The sequence below is a fragment of the Danio aesculapii genome, chromosome 3 (assembly GCF_903798145.1).
Source record: "Danio aesculapii chromosome 3, fDanAes4.1, whole genome shotgun sequence".
NCBI lineage: Eukaryota > Metazoa > Chordata > Actinopteri > Cypriniformes > Danionidae > Danio > Danio aesculapii.
The window spans coordinates 14,608,284-14,626,353 of NC_079437.1; the positions used below are offsets into that span (position 1 = coordinate 14,608,284).

An 18,070-nucleotide genomic window follows, 5' to 3' on the forward strand; every position below is an offset into this window, starting at 1 on the left:
TCAGCTAATTTGAATGATTTATTTTTATACTTATTTTTATTGCGGCTGGAATCTGCTTCATAAAACATATGCCAGGGTAATTGGTGGTTCATTGCACTGTGGTGTCCCCTGATAAATCAGGGACTAAACCGAAGGATAATTGATGAGAAGTTGTTTTTTTAAGTGCTTTGAAATGTGCATATATATTAGATGTTTTCTCAACCAAAACAAGAGAGGGCGGGCCATTGTTCAGCTCCTCCCCTTTTAAAAATCAGCCAATAGAGTTTTGTTTTGATGACCGCTCTGCCAGTGACAGCAGTTGAGCTCAAGTGCATTAAATGAACAGCAAACGAGAAGCGCCTTGAAGGAGGCGGGGCATGTCAGATAGACAGCATTTGATTGGTCACAAGTTGATGAAAAACTGAAGTTTGAGATGACGTAATTTTTTTTTGCTCCATTTAGGCTGAAGTGACAAACTACAAACTTTACACGTTTATATCATGTTTTATACCTGAAGCACACTAGCTTATAGGCATCTTAAAAACTAACAATACAGATACTAACATCTAATAAACTTTATTTTAACTTCATGGGACCTTTAAGATTATCATTACAGAACAGGTTAATGGAGACACGAAAGCATTGAGAGAAAGGGAAAAATAAGGATTGGCAAAGGACCTCAAGTTGGGACTCGAACTCATGTCAGCGTGGGCATCTCATTGTCAATGCACTAACCACTAGGCTTTCTTGAATAACTCCTATTGAATAACTCCTATTGACTTAACATCGAACCAAACTTTGACGCATCATAACTTTGAAAGAGAGCTTCTTAGAAACATGTGACCTTCCACACTTGACGGGTCTGCCAAGCTGTGCAAATCTACATATTAAACTGGGGTGTATGTTAAACTCCTGGGGTGCAAGAGTGTTCAAAACTTGCCCATTTACTTACAATGGTGAAGAAAATTCCATATAAAACATAAACACTTCAAATCCCATTGACCTAACATTGGACCAAAAACCTTCTAAATGAATTAGCATGTAACTAGCATGATTATAGCATGGATTAGCATGTATTAGCATGTTGTTAGCATGATTCTAGCATGAATTAGCATGTTTCTAGCATAGTTCTAGCATGATTTAGCATGTTACTAGCATGATTCTAGCACGAATTAGCATGTTATTAGCATGATCCTAGCATGACTTAGCATGTTACTAGCATGATTCTAGCATGAATTAGCATGTTGCTAACATGATCCTAGCATGAATTAGCATGTTACTAGCATGATTCTAGCATGAATTAGCATGTTACTAGCATGATCCTACCATGAATTAGCATGTTACTTGCATGTTTCTAGCATGAATTAGCAAGTTACTAGCATGATGCTAGCATGAATTAGCATGTTATTAGCATGATTCTAGCATGAATTAGCATGTTTCTAGCACGAATTAGCATGATTCTAGCGTGAATTAGCATGTTACTAGCATGATTCTAGCATGAATTAGCATGTTGTTAGCATGATTCTAGCATGAATTAGCATGTTATTAGCGTATTTCTAGCATGAATTAGCATGTTACTAGCATGTTTCTAGCATGAATTAGCATGTTGTTAGCATGATTCTAGTATCAATTAGCATGTTACCAGCGTTACTAGCATGAATTAGCATGTTACTAGCATGATTCTAGCATGACTTAGCATGTAGTTAACATTATTCTAGCATGAATTAGCATGTAACTAGCATGATTCTAGCATGAATTAGCATGTAACTAGCATGATACTAGCATGAATTAGCATGTAACTAGCATGATATTAGTATGTTACTAGCATGATTCTAGCATGAATCAGCTTGTTTCTAGCATGAATTAGCATGTTGTTAGCATGATTCTAGCATGAATTAGCATTTTACTAGCATGACTAGCATGTCACTATCGTGTTGCTAGCACCTTTCTAGCAAGATTAGCATGTCAGTAGGATGTTTAAACTGTTAGCATGTGTTAGAAAAGCTAGTCACAGTCTATGGGACAGTTGCTAGGGTGCTGTAAGTGGTTGCTAGGGAGTGGCTAGTAAGTTAAAAAGTCATCAGTTATTGGCTGCTGGCTAGACTGAGTTAAATGAGTCCAGTTAGAAGTCTGTAGGACAGTCTGATGCAGAGTTATGAGCTCACAAAGTTTGACCCAATGTTAAGTCAATGGGACTTTTGGGAATTTTCTGGGTCGTTTTTCGGAAAACCCAAGGTCGGATCAGTTAGAAAAGATATAGCAACCCGAGTCAGACCAGTTTGAAGGTTTGACGAAAGTTTGAAGTATGTAGCTTGAAAGGCCTAGGAGGAGATACACTTAGAAATTAGTCGAAGAAGAAGAAGAAGAAGAAGAAGAAGAAGAAGAAGAAGAAGAAGAAGAAGAAGAAGAAGAAGAAGAAGAAGAAGAAGAAGAAGAAGAAGAAGAAGAAGAAGAAGAAGAAGAAGAAGAAGAAGAAGAAGAAGAGAAGAAGAAGAAGAAGAAGAAGAAGAAGAAGAAGAAGAAGAAGAAGAAGAAGAAGAAGAAGAAGAAGAAGAAGAAGAAGAAGAAGAAGAAGAAGAAGAAGAAGAAGAAGAAGAAGAAGAAGAAGAAGAAGAAGAAGAAGAAGAAGAAGAAGAAGAAGAAGAAGAAGAAGAAAGATAACAGTATGCTGGCTTTTCAAGCCACCATAATAATGCAATGCCGGCACCAAGCGATCATAAGCACGTGATCCTCTCGAAATTAGTTTAGAAATAAACTTCACAAAAATCCCCAAATAGCCTTGGTGAGTCTAGAAGTCTTTCAAAAACATGAAAAAAGTTACCAACCCCAAATCTTTAAATGGTACTGTACATATCAGATGTATTTTGACATGTCAAATGCTAATATGGCTGTGTGAGAGTGTGTTTTGAATGATAAACAGTACACCAATATTGAATGTTTCACAGAAGACTAAACAGGAAATTCCGTCTTTAAAGAAAAAAAAGTGTCTTGAGCAAAGCAAAACACTTGCTTCGATCATACTCTGCATTATATTTTGGCATTTTAGACGAGAAAAGCAACATCATTTTGAGTAACATTGTTTCCAGTTGGAGAGAAGTACACGCTCGGCTCAAAAACATTCAACTCATTCTGTTGGACAAAGTGGCCTGCCTTGGTATACAAATAGATTTGTTTTATTCCACTGATATTGACATTAAAATTCCGTCTCGTACAATACCAGCAAGGCAATGAGAATAAGCAATGATATGAGGGAAAAAAAAACAAACAAACAAACTAACAAAAACATCAATAACAACGTCTTACAGAACAGCTCTGAGATACAGTTTCATACTATGCACGTGGAACGTTCCAGAACTGAAACAGAACGCAAACCAAATGGAATGTTTTGTTTTAAAAAGAATCCAAAGGTAAAAATGGTCCATAGAATTGTGCTTGGGCTCCTCTCACTATTCTACAACTGCTCCTCGCTCGCTAACCGACTAGATATGCTTCTTTTAGTTTTCCCTTTATGAAGAACAATGTACATTACTATTTTCTTGTCATCTGCGAAAAGCAGGAGCAGCAGAACAAAATTATGCTTAATATATATATATATATATATATATAGATATTTTCTAATTGATACGGTTAAGGGGCTAGAGAGGAATGTGAAGGAGCTTAAGTGAATATGCAAAAGTCTCCAGCCCCTTTCATACAGTTTTAAGAATGTCCAGTTGAAAACAAAGAGGCCGTTTCGAGATTCCCATTCCAACACATTGATGCAAATGATCAGGCGTGATGGAACGAAGACGGGAATGACCATAAGTCTCATGTTCAAGCATTGTTACAGACCCACAGACCAATGATGTGTGAAACTGTACTGATATACATTACAATTACAGGCTGCAAAAGAAGATCATTAAAATATAAAAGAATTGTCAGAGCAACTGATAGGTGTGTTGAGATGAACTGTGAAGTGCTCTATAGCAGGCCCTGAAGACTTTCAGAAGCCTGTGTGGTGGTGGTGTGTGTGTTTGCGAGTCTTATTAAGACTTAAGTGCCACTCGTGACAGCACCTTTCCTGGACAAGAGGGAACACTTAATAAAAAGACAAACGCTCGGACAGACAGCAAAAGCAATAGAAAGGGAGGTGCGTGTAAAGCGAAAGATATGGGCGAGAAATCGTTCACTATCTATGCGATTGCGTGTATGCGCGCTGTTGTTTGTATGTGTGTGTGTATGATTACATACTGAACTATGTTTGTTTTGGATCGTAACCGGGTCTGTAGATGTGGACCCCTGATAGGAGAGTTAGTGCAGGAATAGAAGAGGAAAAAGATGAGCTCTTGAAAGGTGAGATGGCACTCGGCTAATCATCTGCGTCTCTCCGCCTTTTTTTTTTTTTCTCCACCCTACTCTCTTTCGCTCTGGTGTTTTTTTTTTACATGGCCTCCACGTAGTTTGCCGGGAGCATGCCCTGCTGGCCGGTGCGCTCCACTCGCCCGTACATCCAACCCTCGTCGATCTGCTGCACGTCCACGATCATGTCTCCGTCCAGGAACGACACCTCGTCCTCATCGGCGGCGGTGTAGTCATACACCGCTCGGTAGCGCTTCTGCAACACACACCAAGGCTATTTTAGTCAACTAAAACTATTGGTCAAAACACATTTTAGTTTCAGAAGTAAAATAAAAACAAACTACAAATGAAAACTAAACAAAACTAACAACAATCACTGAAATGAAAGAATTAGCAAAAGTAATAATTGAGTTTTAATTGAGAATTGAGTTGCTGAAGCGTTTATCACGGTATACTATCTTATGATATTGACCTAAGCTGCAAAAATATTACTTAACAGGTATAAATATTACTTAACAGGTAATTTAAAAATACTTGGCGCATTTCTTTACTATAATATAAACAAATGTGTCAACCAAATTAAATTGCAAAAGGATGATAAAGTACAATAATTAACACTTTATAAATAAGTCTCGGTAGTAAACATTGTTTAATGCATTAATATCAACAGTAAGAAATAGGCTTTTTTTTACCATCTTAAAGTTGGTTAAATTATGGATGCACGATATATCTGTGGCCATATCGATATCGGCCGATAAATGCTATTTTTTATGTTATCGGTCCAATAGCAAAATTAGGCCGATATCTTTAATCCGATAGATTAGTGCTGTTGCACTTTAACCAGGGTTTCTGCAGGTTTCACCAAGTTAAATTTAAGACTTTAAGGCATTTTTAAGACAGTTATTAATAAATTTTAGACTCAAAGGGCTAAAGGCTAAGGACTTTTTCATATGGCCTAGATGGAAAAGATTATTATTTGCCCTATCAAAAAATTATTTTAATTTAATGTAAGGTAATTTATATTTATATAGCGCATTTATTGTATATGGCCATACACCCAAAGCGCTTCACAATCATGAGGGGGGTCTCTCCACACCACCACCAGTATGCAGCATCCACTGGGATGATGCAACAGCAGCCACAGGACAACAGCACCAGTGCGCTCACCCCAAACCAGCTGGAGTGGAGAGAAAGTGATGGAGCCAATTCGATGGATGGGGAAGATTGGGAGGCCATGGGGGGTAAGGGCCGATGGAGGGACTTTGACCAGGACACCGGGGTTACACCTCTACTCTTTATGAGAAGTGCCATGGGATTTTTTATGACCACAGAGAGTCAGGACCTCGGTTTAACGTCTGATACTTTTAATAATACAATAATAAATTAATAATATAACATTTTAATATTTCTTAGCTAAATATTTTAAATAGTGTATAAAAACAAGCAAGCTCTACTTGTATCCATACACTTTTTTCCCAACATAAACTTTCTTTAAAATAAAAAATAATGTTTAAAAGTTTTAAAAACTATAATAAACTAAATCTATGAACACAATCTATCCAGGTCAGTGTCCTCAGCAGTAAATAAATAAAGCACTTTTAAATGAATATTATTGTAAGGGAAATAATTAAACCATTATGTTAAATAGTTAAAAAAAATACCTTTTTTAAATAAAAGTTTTACTGAGATGATTGTTGGTGATTGTTGGGTTTTGGCCAGATTGGCTAGCAATACATTAAGAACAACGTTAACACAAAACTAAGACCTGTTAAAAAAGATTTAAGACCTACAACACAATATTTCAGTTAATTTAAGACTTTTTAAGGCCTAAAATTTTGAGTTTGTGATTTAAGACTATTTAAGACCCAGCAGAAGCCCTGTATAACAGAGCTTTCCTCAAGTGTTTTTTCAAAGTCCGCCCTTTTTTGTGTGGTATTGCTGTGTGTTAATATCTCAGTAAGTAGCCATATTCCTTTTCATTTGATAGAGTGTCATTGGTGTAAATTGCCTAAGGAAAAATATTACATGTGTAGACATTTGGTTTATTTTCCCAAATGGGAACTGCTGCTCGTAAACTGAATATTAATTATTAACTCCTTCAGATTAATATAAAATTACTATTATTAATTAAAAAAATGAATTGAGGTGTGTATTTTGTCTGACACATTAAATATTGCATTTTAAAATACTGATTTATTTTAACAATACAACAACATAGATCATGCAGAACATTAACAACAGAACATCTTTCTATTAGTTAAAAAAAAGAACTACTATTTTTAGGCAACAGTTGCATGTTAGTTTGCTATGCAAAGAAAAAAAATATATATTTTTGGTATTCTGATTTATGTGAAATTGTGATTAGGTCTATAAAATCACCTTGCAATTTAGAAATCATTGCTTTATATTTGCTTCGAGTAGGCTATTCTAAGATCAGGTCATTCTTTATGAAGCGTTTAAAATAAAATCAATCACTGTATAAAAATATAACATTTCGAAATATTTATTGGCTAATATATCGGTTATCTGCCTCCAAATCGAATGAGTTATCAGTTATCCGTATCTGCCCAAAAATCCATATTAGTGCATACATATTAAAATACTTTTTGTAAATGTAAACATACTATGGTAACCAATTAAGCCTTATTGTACAGCGTTAAACAATAGGCCTATAAATAGTCGAAGGCCAACATGTGAAAATTTGATTGTTTGAAAATAAACAGCCTATTAAGTTTTTGGTGCTGTGTTAATTCTCACAATATACTGCACTTTTGAATATCGGCATATGTCTACGGCTGTTAAGAGAAACACATGTAGAAGTGCTTTTACAGCCATACACATCAGTCAGGAGCAAGATTTTACATAAAATTAAATATAAATACATAAAATTACATGAATATTTTCTATATAAACTGTAGTCAGGTAGTGTAAAACTAAACACAATATATGAAAACTAAGTAGAAATGTGTTCACAATATGAAAACTAAACTAAAACTAACGAAAGCAGTAATGAAACAAGCTAAAACTAAACTGTACAGCTAATTCAAAAATACTATTGATTTTTTTTCTTTTAATGCAAATCTATAATAGCCTTACAACACACACATCCAAAGAGGAGTGTATGTACGTCAGCATGAGCGTAAGGAATTTCTTACCCCAGAGCTGGGAGGAGGAGCTGCAGCTGCCGGACGCACCGGCTCAGGCTCATAGTGATAGTTCTGGGATGCAGCCGAGGATGGATATGCTGCAAGAGAAACATTTGCTTATTTTATTGTCCATTATGAGACCGTAAAAGACCCCGATATAATCATCATGGCTACTGATTCATGAGCTACATTTTCCCCATTTCTTCAGCATCTTTCTTTCCAACTTTACATTTTAACCAGATCTGGAGTTTCAATGTTTTTGCCTATAATTGGAATCCATGTATGACAGCACTTCAATCTTAAAAATTGATTAAAATGTATTATATCAAAGTTTTATTGAGCACGAATAAGCTCTGAATGTAATGTTGAAACGCCAGATTAAGAGCAATTATAAAAGAACAAACTGTTCTTATTCCAGTTGGTTTATAACCTCTTAACAAAAAAATGTCTTTTAAAGTAAAATGTTTATATGAATATGATGATATTTGGAAATGATAATGAAGCTTCAAAACATATTAATACACCGTTTCATTCACTTGCAACACTTTTACTTTCATTCCCAGTCTGCGTTCAAGAGTGCCACGTGATTCTGCTGCAGTCAGTGTGTATGATCATGTTAATGCCAGCCTGTCAGCATTCTGTAGTGAATCTGAAGGAAATCTCTGATGAGAAAAGCAGCAATTCTGTTTTCTTTTGTGTTGTGGCAGGAATTTAAACAGCACAAGAAGTTGATCGCCGTGCCGTGCATTTAAAATTCTTCAGTTTGAGCAGTTTATCTAAATTAAGCAAATTCAGCAGTGTAAACATACATGTGTCAGTCAACACTTAGAATACTTAGAAGACTCTAGAATACACAAGACCTGTCACTCATGTAGTTTTGAATGGGGAATAGTGTAACAGTCAATATGGTGAATAAAGCCCCGCCTACAAGTACAGGAGCCAATCAACGATCGCTATAGACTGACATTTCTCCAGGGAGAAGCTCGGACCAGACGTGTGCTTTTACGACCGTTGTTGTGGTTAACAAACACACTTGAATCTCAGTGAGTACTTGCTTTACAGAAATAAAAATATATCCAAATAAAGCTTGAAATCTCTCCTTTTAATCTTTTAATCTGTATAAACAATCGCGAGGTGCAGTCCATCCTGTCAAATGCACATTACATGACAGCAACTACTCAAATGCCCACAAACTTGTATACAAAGTGTCGCTGTCATTCCTGGGGGAGATTGGCCATCATGACCAAGTTGTGAATTACTCCTGAAGCCCAGGGCGATCTGATGAAGCATTATCCAGAGGATGATAATGTGTAACACTGTCATAAATGAGGTTGGTGTCGTGATCTCGTTCCTTTCGAGTGCGCATGCTCATTAGCTTGGGCACCCTGAAAAACAATTCAGATTTTGTTTGATTCAAATGTTTAAAAATGAAACTTATGAGAAAGTCGTTGTTTAATTTTATTAGTAATTCAATATATGTAGTGTAATCGTAAGCTTGGCACAGAATTGGATGCTTCCCCATTCAGACAGAATGCCCGAGAGGCATTTCAAAGTTGGCCACTGAGTGAAATGACTTGCCATAAAGAGACTTTGTTATTATTCCGTTTCTACCTCGTGCAGGCCCACATCATCAATCTAATTTGAATACAGAATCAATTCTGAACATCTTAGAATTCATTCCGAGAAAGATTGTGATGCGCTGACGAATCGATTATTTCTCCCACCCGTATGGCTGGTGTTGTCAAAAGTGTACCTGAAATTTAGTAGCAAGTTAGTATTTAGATTTTTAAAATGTATATATATTCTTAATTACTGTGAGTACACTGTCATCGCTACATTAGCAACTTCAGCTTTTTTATGGCAAGGACTTTACAGATAAAAACACATTACATGAGTCATTCATTTATTTTATTTTCGGCTTAGTCCCTTTATTAATCTGGGGTCACCACAGCGGAATGAACCGCCAACTTATCCAGCAAATGTTTTACACAGCGGATGCCCTTCCCACATTACATTATAAGAGTTCTAAATCAATAAGATAACAGAAAAAAAGACATTTTTACATTAAAAACAGGATTCACTCTAAGCCAAAAGTCAAATTCTCTCACTAGAAAGCTGAATTTCCATGATCTCTTCACCTTATTTTTCACATAAGTGCTATGCAGCCACTGTCTCATTTACTTGCATTCATTTTCATCTGTACAAAACAGCCTGTTATTCTGCTTGATGTTGTAAACTCATATCTTCTTATCATATTATTTGAATTTTAAAGTATTTGTCATAAGCACAACGGTATGAAGCACAAGTAGTTTGACCATTTACTGTGCCTAGTCATTTACCCATATGCAAATGAATCAGAAGTCTAACACAATAGCAGAAATGATCTTACTTCCACATAACAACATTTGATGAATAATGAAAAGAAAAACAGTTGATGTGTTGTGCACTGAACACACACAAAACAATGCAGTCCTTTAGCATTAGACGAGTGATTGAGGAAACAAGCAGGAAAGAAATAAAATGGTACTGAAAAAACTGACAATAACATGAAACTTATTTAAAAAAACGTAATAAAAAGAAATATCAATATTTGATGAATGAAAATTTTTATTTAAAGTGACAAACAAAAAGACCTAATATTCCATGACTTAAATATTATATAATTTAATATAAAATTGTATTATAGAGTACATTAATCTAAAATTTCCATGACCATATTAACTTTAGACGTGGTCATCACACTGTCTCCAATCCAGCCGCTGCCATCGTGACATAGAAGTGGTGACAGGACACTACTTGCAAGGCCTGGGACACTTTAAATTTCTGTGTTTTTCATTCATTCATTCATTTTCTTTTCGGCCTTGTCCCTTTGTTAATCTGGGGTCGCCACAGCGGAATGAACCGCCAACTTATCCATCATATGTTTTACACAGCGGATGCCCTTCCAGCCGCAACCCATCACTGGGAAACATCCATACACACTCGTACACTACGGACAATTTAGCTTACCTATTTCCCCTATAGCTCCCCGAAACCGGAGCACCCGAAGGAAACAAACGCAAACATGGGGAGAACATGCAAACTCCACACAGAAATGCCAACTGACCCAGCCGGGGCTCAAACCAGCAATCTTCTTGCTGTGAGGTTATCGTGCTGCGCATGTTGTGTGTCTGTGAATCACTTCAATCCGTTCAGTAAGTGTGTTACATTTTGGTATATGGCTATTTTCTATCTAGATCTGGGGTTGGAGAGTTGGACAGGTAAGAATGTCACGCGACATTCATTGTGCACACGTAGGCTTTGAATATCACTTTTGTAAGACACACTAGGTTAGGGGCGTGCTTCACCCGCTGTACTTTTGTTTTTACTTTTATCAGTGTAGGTGAGGTAGTGCATCAGAGATGCAAACATTTTCTTTGCAATATTGATATATTTCTCTTTTTGGATAATTAGGGTAGAGGTTGGGTCAATAGAATAGGTTGTTTTGTTTTATTTATTTCTATTTATTGGACGCTGCCTACGTCTCATCGCTCCAACTCTCCCATCTACCCTTTTAAACAATTTGTGTCCCGTTTGTTGTCTGTGATTTTCAATATATTTTTGTAAATATTTATTGTTCTTTCTATATACATATTTTTTTGCACTTATTATCACTATCTTTGTAAATAAAGCTTACTTTATTGCATTTAGTGAGTCGTGGTATTTTGTCCTTCACTCGTTGATATTGTGTTTGCGCTTATGTGTTTCATCTAAAATTAATGTTACTCTCCTCCCCCTTAACTGACCATCTTTAAGACTGTAACAAAAATAAGAAGTTTTAAGTTACGATACTCCCCAAAATTATTCCGCATGCATAAATATGCAGATTTTTTACAAAATTCTCAATAAAAAAAATGTCAAAAGATTCTGTCTGGCCCTAATAATAACTTGAATTCGATTGTAACTTTAACTTTATCTGAATGTTTATTATATCTGACTAACTTTAACTGATTAAGTTAACTTGACAAATCTAACTAGGTTGAGCATAAAACAATTAAGTTGTCCCCAAAAAAAATCTCAAGAATTGTGTTGTTTCAGCTAACTTTAAATAAGTAGTTTGAACAAGCAGCCAAAATCATTTTTTTAAAATGTGGCCTTGATGGTCTGAATAGATACAAAATGAACCAGAGTAGATTTCCATGTCAAAGTAACCGCAGAGCGCACATATCTATTATATAATCAGAACACACCAGTGGGAGTTTGAAGGTGCTTTCAAAGAAAAAAAATATATATAAATTACTTTGGCAATGTCTGTGCTGGCCTCATTCTGTTCAAAATAGCATCACACCAGTTCAGTTTGCTTCAAGTATATCAGGGCCTTAAGGATTATGCAGATGAGCAGGAAAAATATCAATCGGATTGCGTACCTGGAGGTGTGTTTAGTTGAGGTGTTTGTGGGAGCGGGGTGTCCCCTCCACTTCGGCTCTTCTCAAAATCCTCATGGTATTTAATCTAAACACAAACACACACACACAATGTCAAATTCTATACTTTAGTTACTCTAAGTTACTTCTGTCCAATAATTATCGTCTTAGTTTACATGTGTTTTATGCTATCTATATATATATATATATATATATATATATATATATATATATATATATATATATATATATATATATATATATATATATATATATATATATATATATATATATATACATATATAAAAAGTCATGGTGCAGTGAAAAAAGAATGATTATTGTGTATGACTCTCATGAGCTTGGAGGACTGCATCCATACATCTCTGCAATGACTCAAATAACTTATTAATAAAGTCATCTGGAACGGCAAAGGAAGCGTTCTTGCAGGACTCCCAGAGTTCATCCAGATTCTTTGGATTCATCTTCAATGCCTCCTCCATCTTACCTCATGCATGCTCAATAATGTTTATGTCTGGTGACTGGGCTGGCCAATCCTGAAGCACCTTGACCTTCTTTGCTTTCAGAAAGTTTGATGTGGAGGCTGAAGTATGAGAAGAAGCACTATCCTGCTGAACAATTTACCCTCTCCTGAGGTTTATAATGTAATGGGCAGCACAAATGTCTTGATACCTTAGGCTGTTGATGTTGCCGTCCACTCTGCAGATCTCTCGCATGCCCCCATACTGAATGTAACCCCAAACCATGATTTTTCCTTTAACAAACTTGACTGATTTCTGTGAGAATCTTGGGTCCATGCAGGTTCCAATAGGTCTTCTGCAGTATTTGTGATGGTTGGTGTGCAGTTCAACAGATGATTCATCTAACAAATCTACCTTCTGACACTTTTCCAAATGATCAACTAGAGTTCAAGCTATTTTTTGATGCTCTTACAACTGGGATGACAAGCTTACAACGATGACGAACTTTTGTCAGGTAGCGTATGTGGCTAAACTGAATTATTTAGCTGGATAAACTAACATCTCAAATTTGCAAGGATTATATTAGCCACAAAAAGCAGATGTTCTGGAAGCAGCTGATAGACAGCTGAAAATTAGAAATATGCACAACATATGACACTGATTTCCGACAAAAGTGTGAATCATAGAGTTACATAACTGAAAAATACACAGCTGCAACAGAAAATAAAGAGGATTAGTTAAAAATTATAATTTTTTGCCAAACTCTGTGCATTTATAATAAGAAAATGCAACCAGGAAAAGAAGAAGCATCAGTGTTGGGCTGATTAAAACAAGCCCAATTTACACAGCTTGGGTGATCAAATGTAGCATCAGATCAGGTTTTGATTTTATTTTATGTTGGATACACCGAGACGCAATACATTTCCATGTGTTTCTGCATTGAAGTATGTAAATGTAGCACATTAAATATGCTAAAAAGAATGGAATTTCTGGAAGACTCAACTTTGAGATCCGTTTGGAGCTTGAAATTGTCTCTTTTACTCATCAAGGCTGCATTTATCAATTATTATTTTTAATACAATTTAAATATCTGTTTTTCTTTTAATCAAAACCTTTTAAATGCATATTTTAACAATATATCCCTGTGATGTTAAAGCTGAATTTTTAGTAGTCATAACCCTTGTGGTCAGTCAAACAATCCTTCAGAAATCATTCTTTTATGACTAGTTTTGGTTAGATTTTTTTTTTGAAAACACACAAAAATTTTATTATTTGTCACTTTTGACCCATTTAACGGCCTGTTACAAAACAAAATTATTTATTACCCTTACAGATCCCGAACCATACAGTAATGCGTGGTGATTTCACTGCCAATGCGTCAATGTATTAAAAACAATGACAGAGCATATTGAAGATAACCCTGCTGTATAGATCTCACACACACACACACACTCAAGCTGAGTGGATCTCCTCTGCAGCAGTGGGCACACTGGGTAAGCAGTTCGCGCTGAATGAACTGTAGAAAACCGAGGCGAGGACGAATATAAAAATAGAAAGCATGATGAACACTGTTGCAGTGCTATCTGATAATTAAACTACTCAGAAGACAGTCCTTCATTTGGTAAAGTGGTGGTTTCAGCAAGAGTGTTTTAATTGAATTGAACTGCTCATTCTGAGCCAGGGTGGAAATAACAATTCCTGCACAGTCCACAAGGTGTCTCCAGAGCCAGACAATTAGGTGCCTTCTTTCATTCTGACAGGAAATGACATTGCAAAAAGGAAGTTTGGTGACATAGATGTTGCCAGGCAACCAGAATCTTCAGCGAACAGGTGTGGCACCAAAGAGGAAGGATGGGACTGAATAAGTGCTCCTCGAGGTCAAATCATTATGATTTTCTGCCAACAATACAGTACTGGCAATGAAATGACATGCTTTATGTTTGTTGGAGAGGTAAAGAGAAAGGTTGGGAGCAGTGTAGGCTGTAAATTTACTTTTCTGCTGAAAAAGCAATAGATTGTTTTATTTTTAGGCAATTAGAATTACTTCTAGTTGCCTTAAATACTGTTTAATAATTCAGCAGTTCAATATAAATCAATTTAGACAAGCAGAGTAATGCATATTTAGCAAAATAATGATATTTTCCGCTAAATTTCCACATACTTTATCAAGTGAACTGCATATGCTTAATTTTGATATACAAATATATATATATATATATATATATATATATATATATATATATATATATATATATATATATATATATATATATATTTACATTTTTTAAAATTTAGATATGTTGCATATGAGGCCATGATCGTTAGGGCCGATTGAGGGACTTTGGCCAGGACACTGGGGTTACACCCCTACTCTTTACAAGAAGTGCCATGGGATTTTTAATGACCACAGAGAGTCAGGACCTCGGTTTAACGTCTCATCCGAAAGACGAGAGATCCGTAAGATGCAATAAGAATTTAATTACTTTTTAAAAAGTAACTTACCCAATATTGGTAGGGAGGCATAAAACAACAACCAAAAGTAACAGCTAGAACTAAATAAGGGGAAAGAATCACGGTCACATTTTGTTTAGTGTCTCCCAACCTTTCGATCAAACAAATCCAGCTTTGAGTGGAGAAAACAGAAAACTCTAAAGGAAATAAATAAAGGACAAGAATATTCCTTTGGTAGTTTAGAGTTTAGTCTGATGTTTAGGTGCTGAACTTACGTTGCTGATTTGGTCTTGTGTTTTCTTGATTCTCTGCAGCTCCGGTGTGTCAGCCACAACACTGAAGCCCTTTCCCTTGTTCTTCTCAAACTCCTCCTTGTAGAGCACCTGCAACACACACAGACACACAAACATTAACATCACATATCCAAGTAATCATTACTGTTTATCTAATGTTTAACAGGTTCATAGTTATCTCTTAATTATATCTTTATAAATGCAGCTTGGTTAATAGTTAAACATAAAAAAAACGTTTGACATTTTCCACATTCCACAGGGCAGGAAGGCACTTCAACTATTACAAAGTTGAGCATTTTCCCCCTAACCAACAGCTAATGAAAGCAGTTGCATAGCATTTAGACAATGGTTACGGTTAACCCCAGAAGATCAAACAAATGTCAAATGATATATTAAGAGCCATTTCACTTTGTTCGTTTTAGTTGGTTTATAATTCTTCATGTCTGGGTCTAAATACACACCGAGTTCCCCACCATGTTTACGCTGTGCTCTATTTTTGCTGTTAGGATTAAAAAAGGTTTACAAAAAAAAGTCGCATTTCAGACTGCTCTGCATTAGTGATCCTACTATGCTTCGTCAATGACTGAGATGGCCAAATTAAATTAAAGCAGGTGGAGTGCATAGTAAACAGACGCACAAATACAGCACGAAATGTCAGTTTTACATTGATATTTCATCATTTGGCAGATGCTTTTATCCAAAGCGACTTACAAATGAGAACAGAAATAATCAAAGCAACAAGAACAAAAACATGCAAATTATGATATGAGAGGAGGGTGAAGTGGAAGCAGCAATACATTTGACTGTTTTACAACTGAAAAGTTTAATGGCTTTAATATCCAGAGGTGGAAAATGCACACACATGCACAGCATCAATGCCATCTAGGGCTTGTCTGAATACAGGGTTTTTACAGGTTTCAAATCAAATTTAAGACTTTTTTTAAATACCATTTTTTAAAAAAATTTTTGATTACCTTAATGCAGGCATGTCCAAACTCGGTCCTGGAGGGCCAGTTTCCAGCAAAGTTTAGTTCCAACCCCAATCAGACACACCTGGTCTAGCTAATCAAGCTCTTACTAGGCTTTCTAGAAATATCCTTGTAGGTGTGTTGAGGCAATTTGGATCTAAAATCTGCAGGACACCGGCCCTCCAGGACCGAGTTTGGACAACTTTGCCTTAATGGAACACAGACACCCACATTGCGAAATGCGGTAGTTTTTCTTTCTATTCAGCGTGCAGTATCAAATTCCATTAAAACAACACTCTTCCACCAGTCCTTACTTAATACTCGCATTCAATACCTCAGTTTGTCACGAGGGCATGAATGAAATATCCCTGAATGAAAGTGAAATGGCCGAACTGCAGTTAAAGTCGAAAAATTAAAAACAGGGATGTACCGATATGGATTTTTTTGCTGATATCGATAACCGATAACACTTAAGATTTGGACCGATATAATAACCGATTTAAATATTTCAAAATGTTATATTTTTATACAGTGAACAACTTTACACTCTATCAAACATATCTACAATAATAAGGAATATGGTTACATACTGAGTTATTAACGCACAGCAATAACACACAATGAAAAGGACGGACTTTGAAGGGAAAAAAAATTAAAAAGTCAACAAAGCTCTGTTATAGTGCACTGGATTAGTTCTACCCACGCTTGGGTGAGGCAGACAGTTCTGTACAATTACATAATCTATAAGCTTAAAGATATCAGCCTAATTTTGTAATCAGACCGGTAACAATAACATTGAAAATAGCATTTATCAGTCAATATCAATATGGCCACCGATATATCATGCATCCCTATTTAAAAATGAAACACCTGAAATTACATGCAACTCCGGAGGAAACGTGGATAGCGTGGTGATGTAGCGATGTTAATGGATCTATGTATTATAATATGTAAAATAGGATCAAGAAAGGAACATTCAAAAAGCAACTCATGTAAATACCTTAATCATATTATTGTCTCATTCAGATTAAGGCAAATAATTAGATTACTGATGTCCATGTAAACAGTCACAAGCCTCAATCCTAGAAAAAAAGCACTTCACTGATTTTGATGACGGCCTCTCCACAGGTTTGTAGTATATTAGCAGCTAATGTAATGATAATTGCATAATGCAAATCTTGCATTCATGCTAACAAACAAATGACCAAAAGGAAATTTATTAATACGATTCAAATATAGAACATATGAATTGATGTATACTTCAATTCAAATGATAAAAATACATATTTTTATGTCAAATAAAAAAGTATCTAGAGTCATCCACTATAATTGTGTGGCTCAAAAGTATCGGTTCAGGCACCGTTACCATTTTAAAGATTTCGATTTAGCACCGGTATCTGAAAAACCCCAAATGATAGCAAACTCTAATCATGAATAAATTACAGCCGTATACAAAGCTAAACGCTAAGGATTTTTTCTAATGGGCTAAAAAAAGAAAAACATGTTATTGTAAGGAAGATAATTAAACCATACTGGTAAACAGTTAATAAATAAACTTTACATGAAGACAGGAAAAATAAGACCTGTTTAAAATTATTGAAGACCTACAACAAAGTATTTCAAGACACACGATTTTAAGACTTTTCTGAAATCTAAGACATTTTAAGACCCCGTAGACACCCTGGACACTTTTTTTTTTTTTTTTTTTTTTAGCTTCAATAGTAATCAACACAGAATTTGCAAGGCTTTGGAGGAAGGGGGCTGAAAATAATGTTCTCTCTAAATGTTTTTCTTTTTTTTTAAGTCAGGAATTTCTGTGTCAGGGCAGGGCTTATATGCATTAAGAACTAGGCCTGTCACAATAATAAATAGATGAACTTGTCACACAACATATGAACATGATCTCAATCATTTTTGGTGATGCAATACACATCGCTAATACATATAAACCAATTCGCGCAACATTTTAGCTGATTGTGCAACATCTCTATCTTCAATGTAAGTGTCAGTACG

At 35.6% G+C, this 18,070-nt stretch overlaps 1 protein-coding gene across 1 annotated transcript in view; it reads right to left on the reverse strand.

Moving 5' to 3' along the window:
* Positions 1-3,130: 3,130 nt before the first annotated feature.
* lasp1 (LIM and SH3 protein 1) overlaps positions 3,131-18,070 on the reverse strand; it is a 39,561-nt gene continuing 24,621 nt past the window's right edge. Inside the window, exons 4-7 of the mRNA XM_056453220.1 lie at positions 15,072-15,179; positions 11,870-11,954; positions 7,473-7,561; positions 3,131-4,573 (exon numbers count right to left, since the gene is read on the reverse strand). Of these exons, the coding sequence (XP_056309195.1) occupies positions 4,400-4,573; positions 7,473-7,561; positions 11,870-11,954; positions 15,072-15,179 (456 nt within the window). The 3' untranslated portion in view covers positions 3,131-4,399. The remainder of the gene's footprint in view (positions 4,574-7,472; positions 7,562-11,869; positions 11,955-15,071; positions 15,180-18,070) is intronic.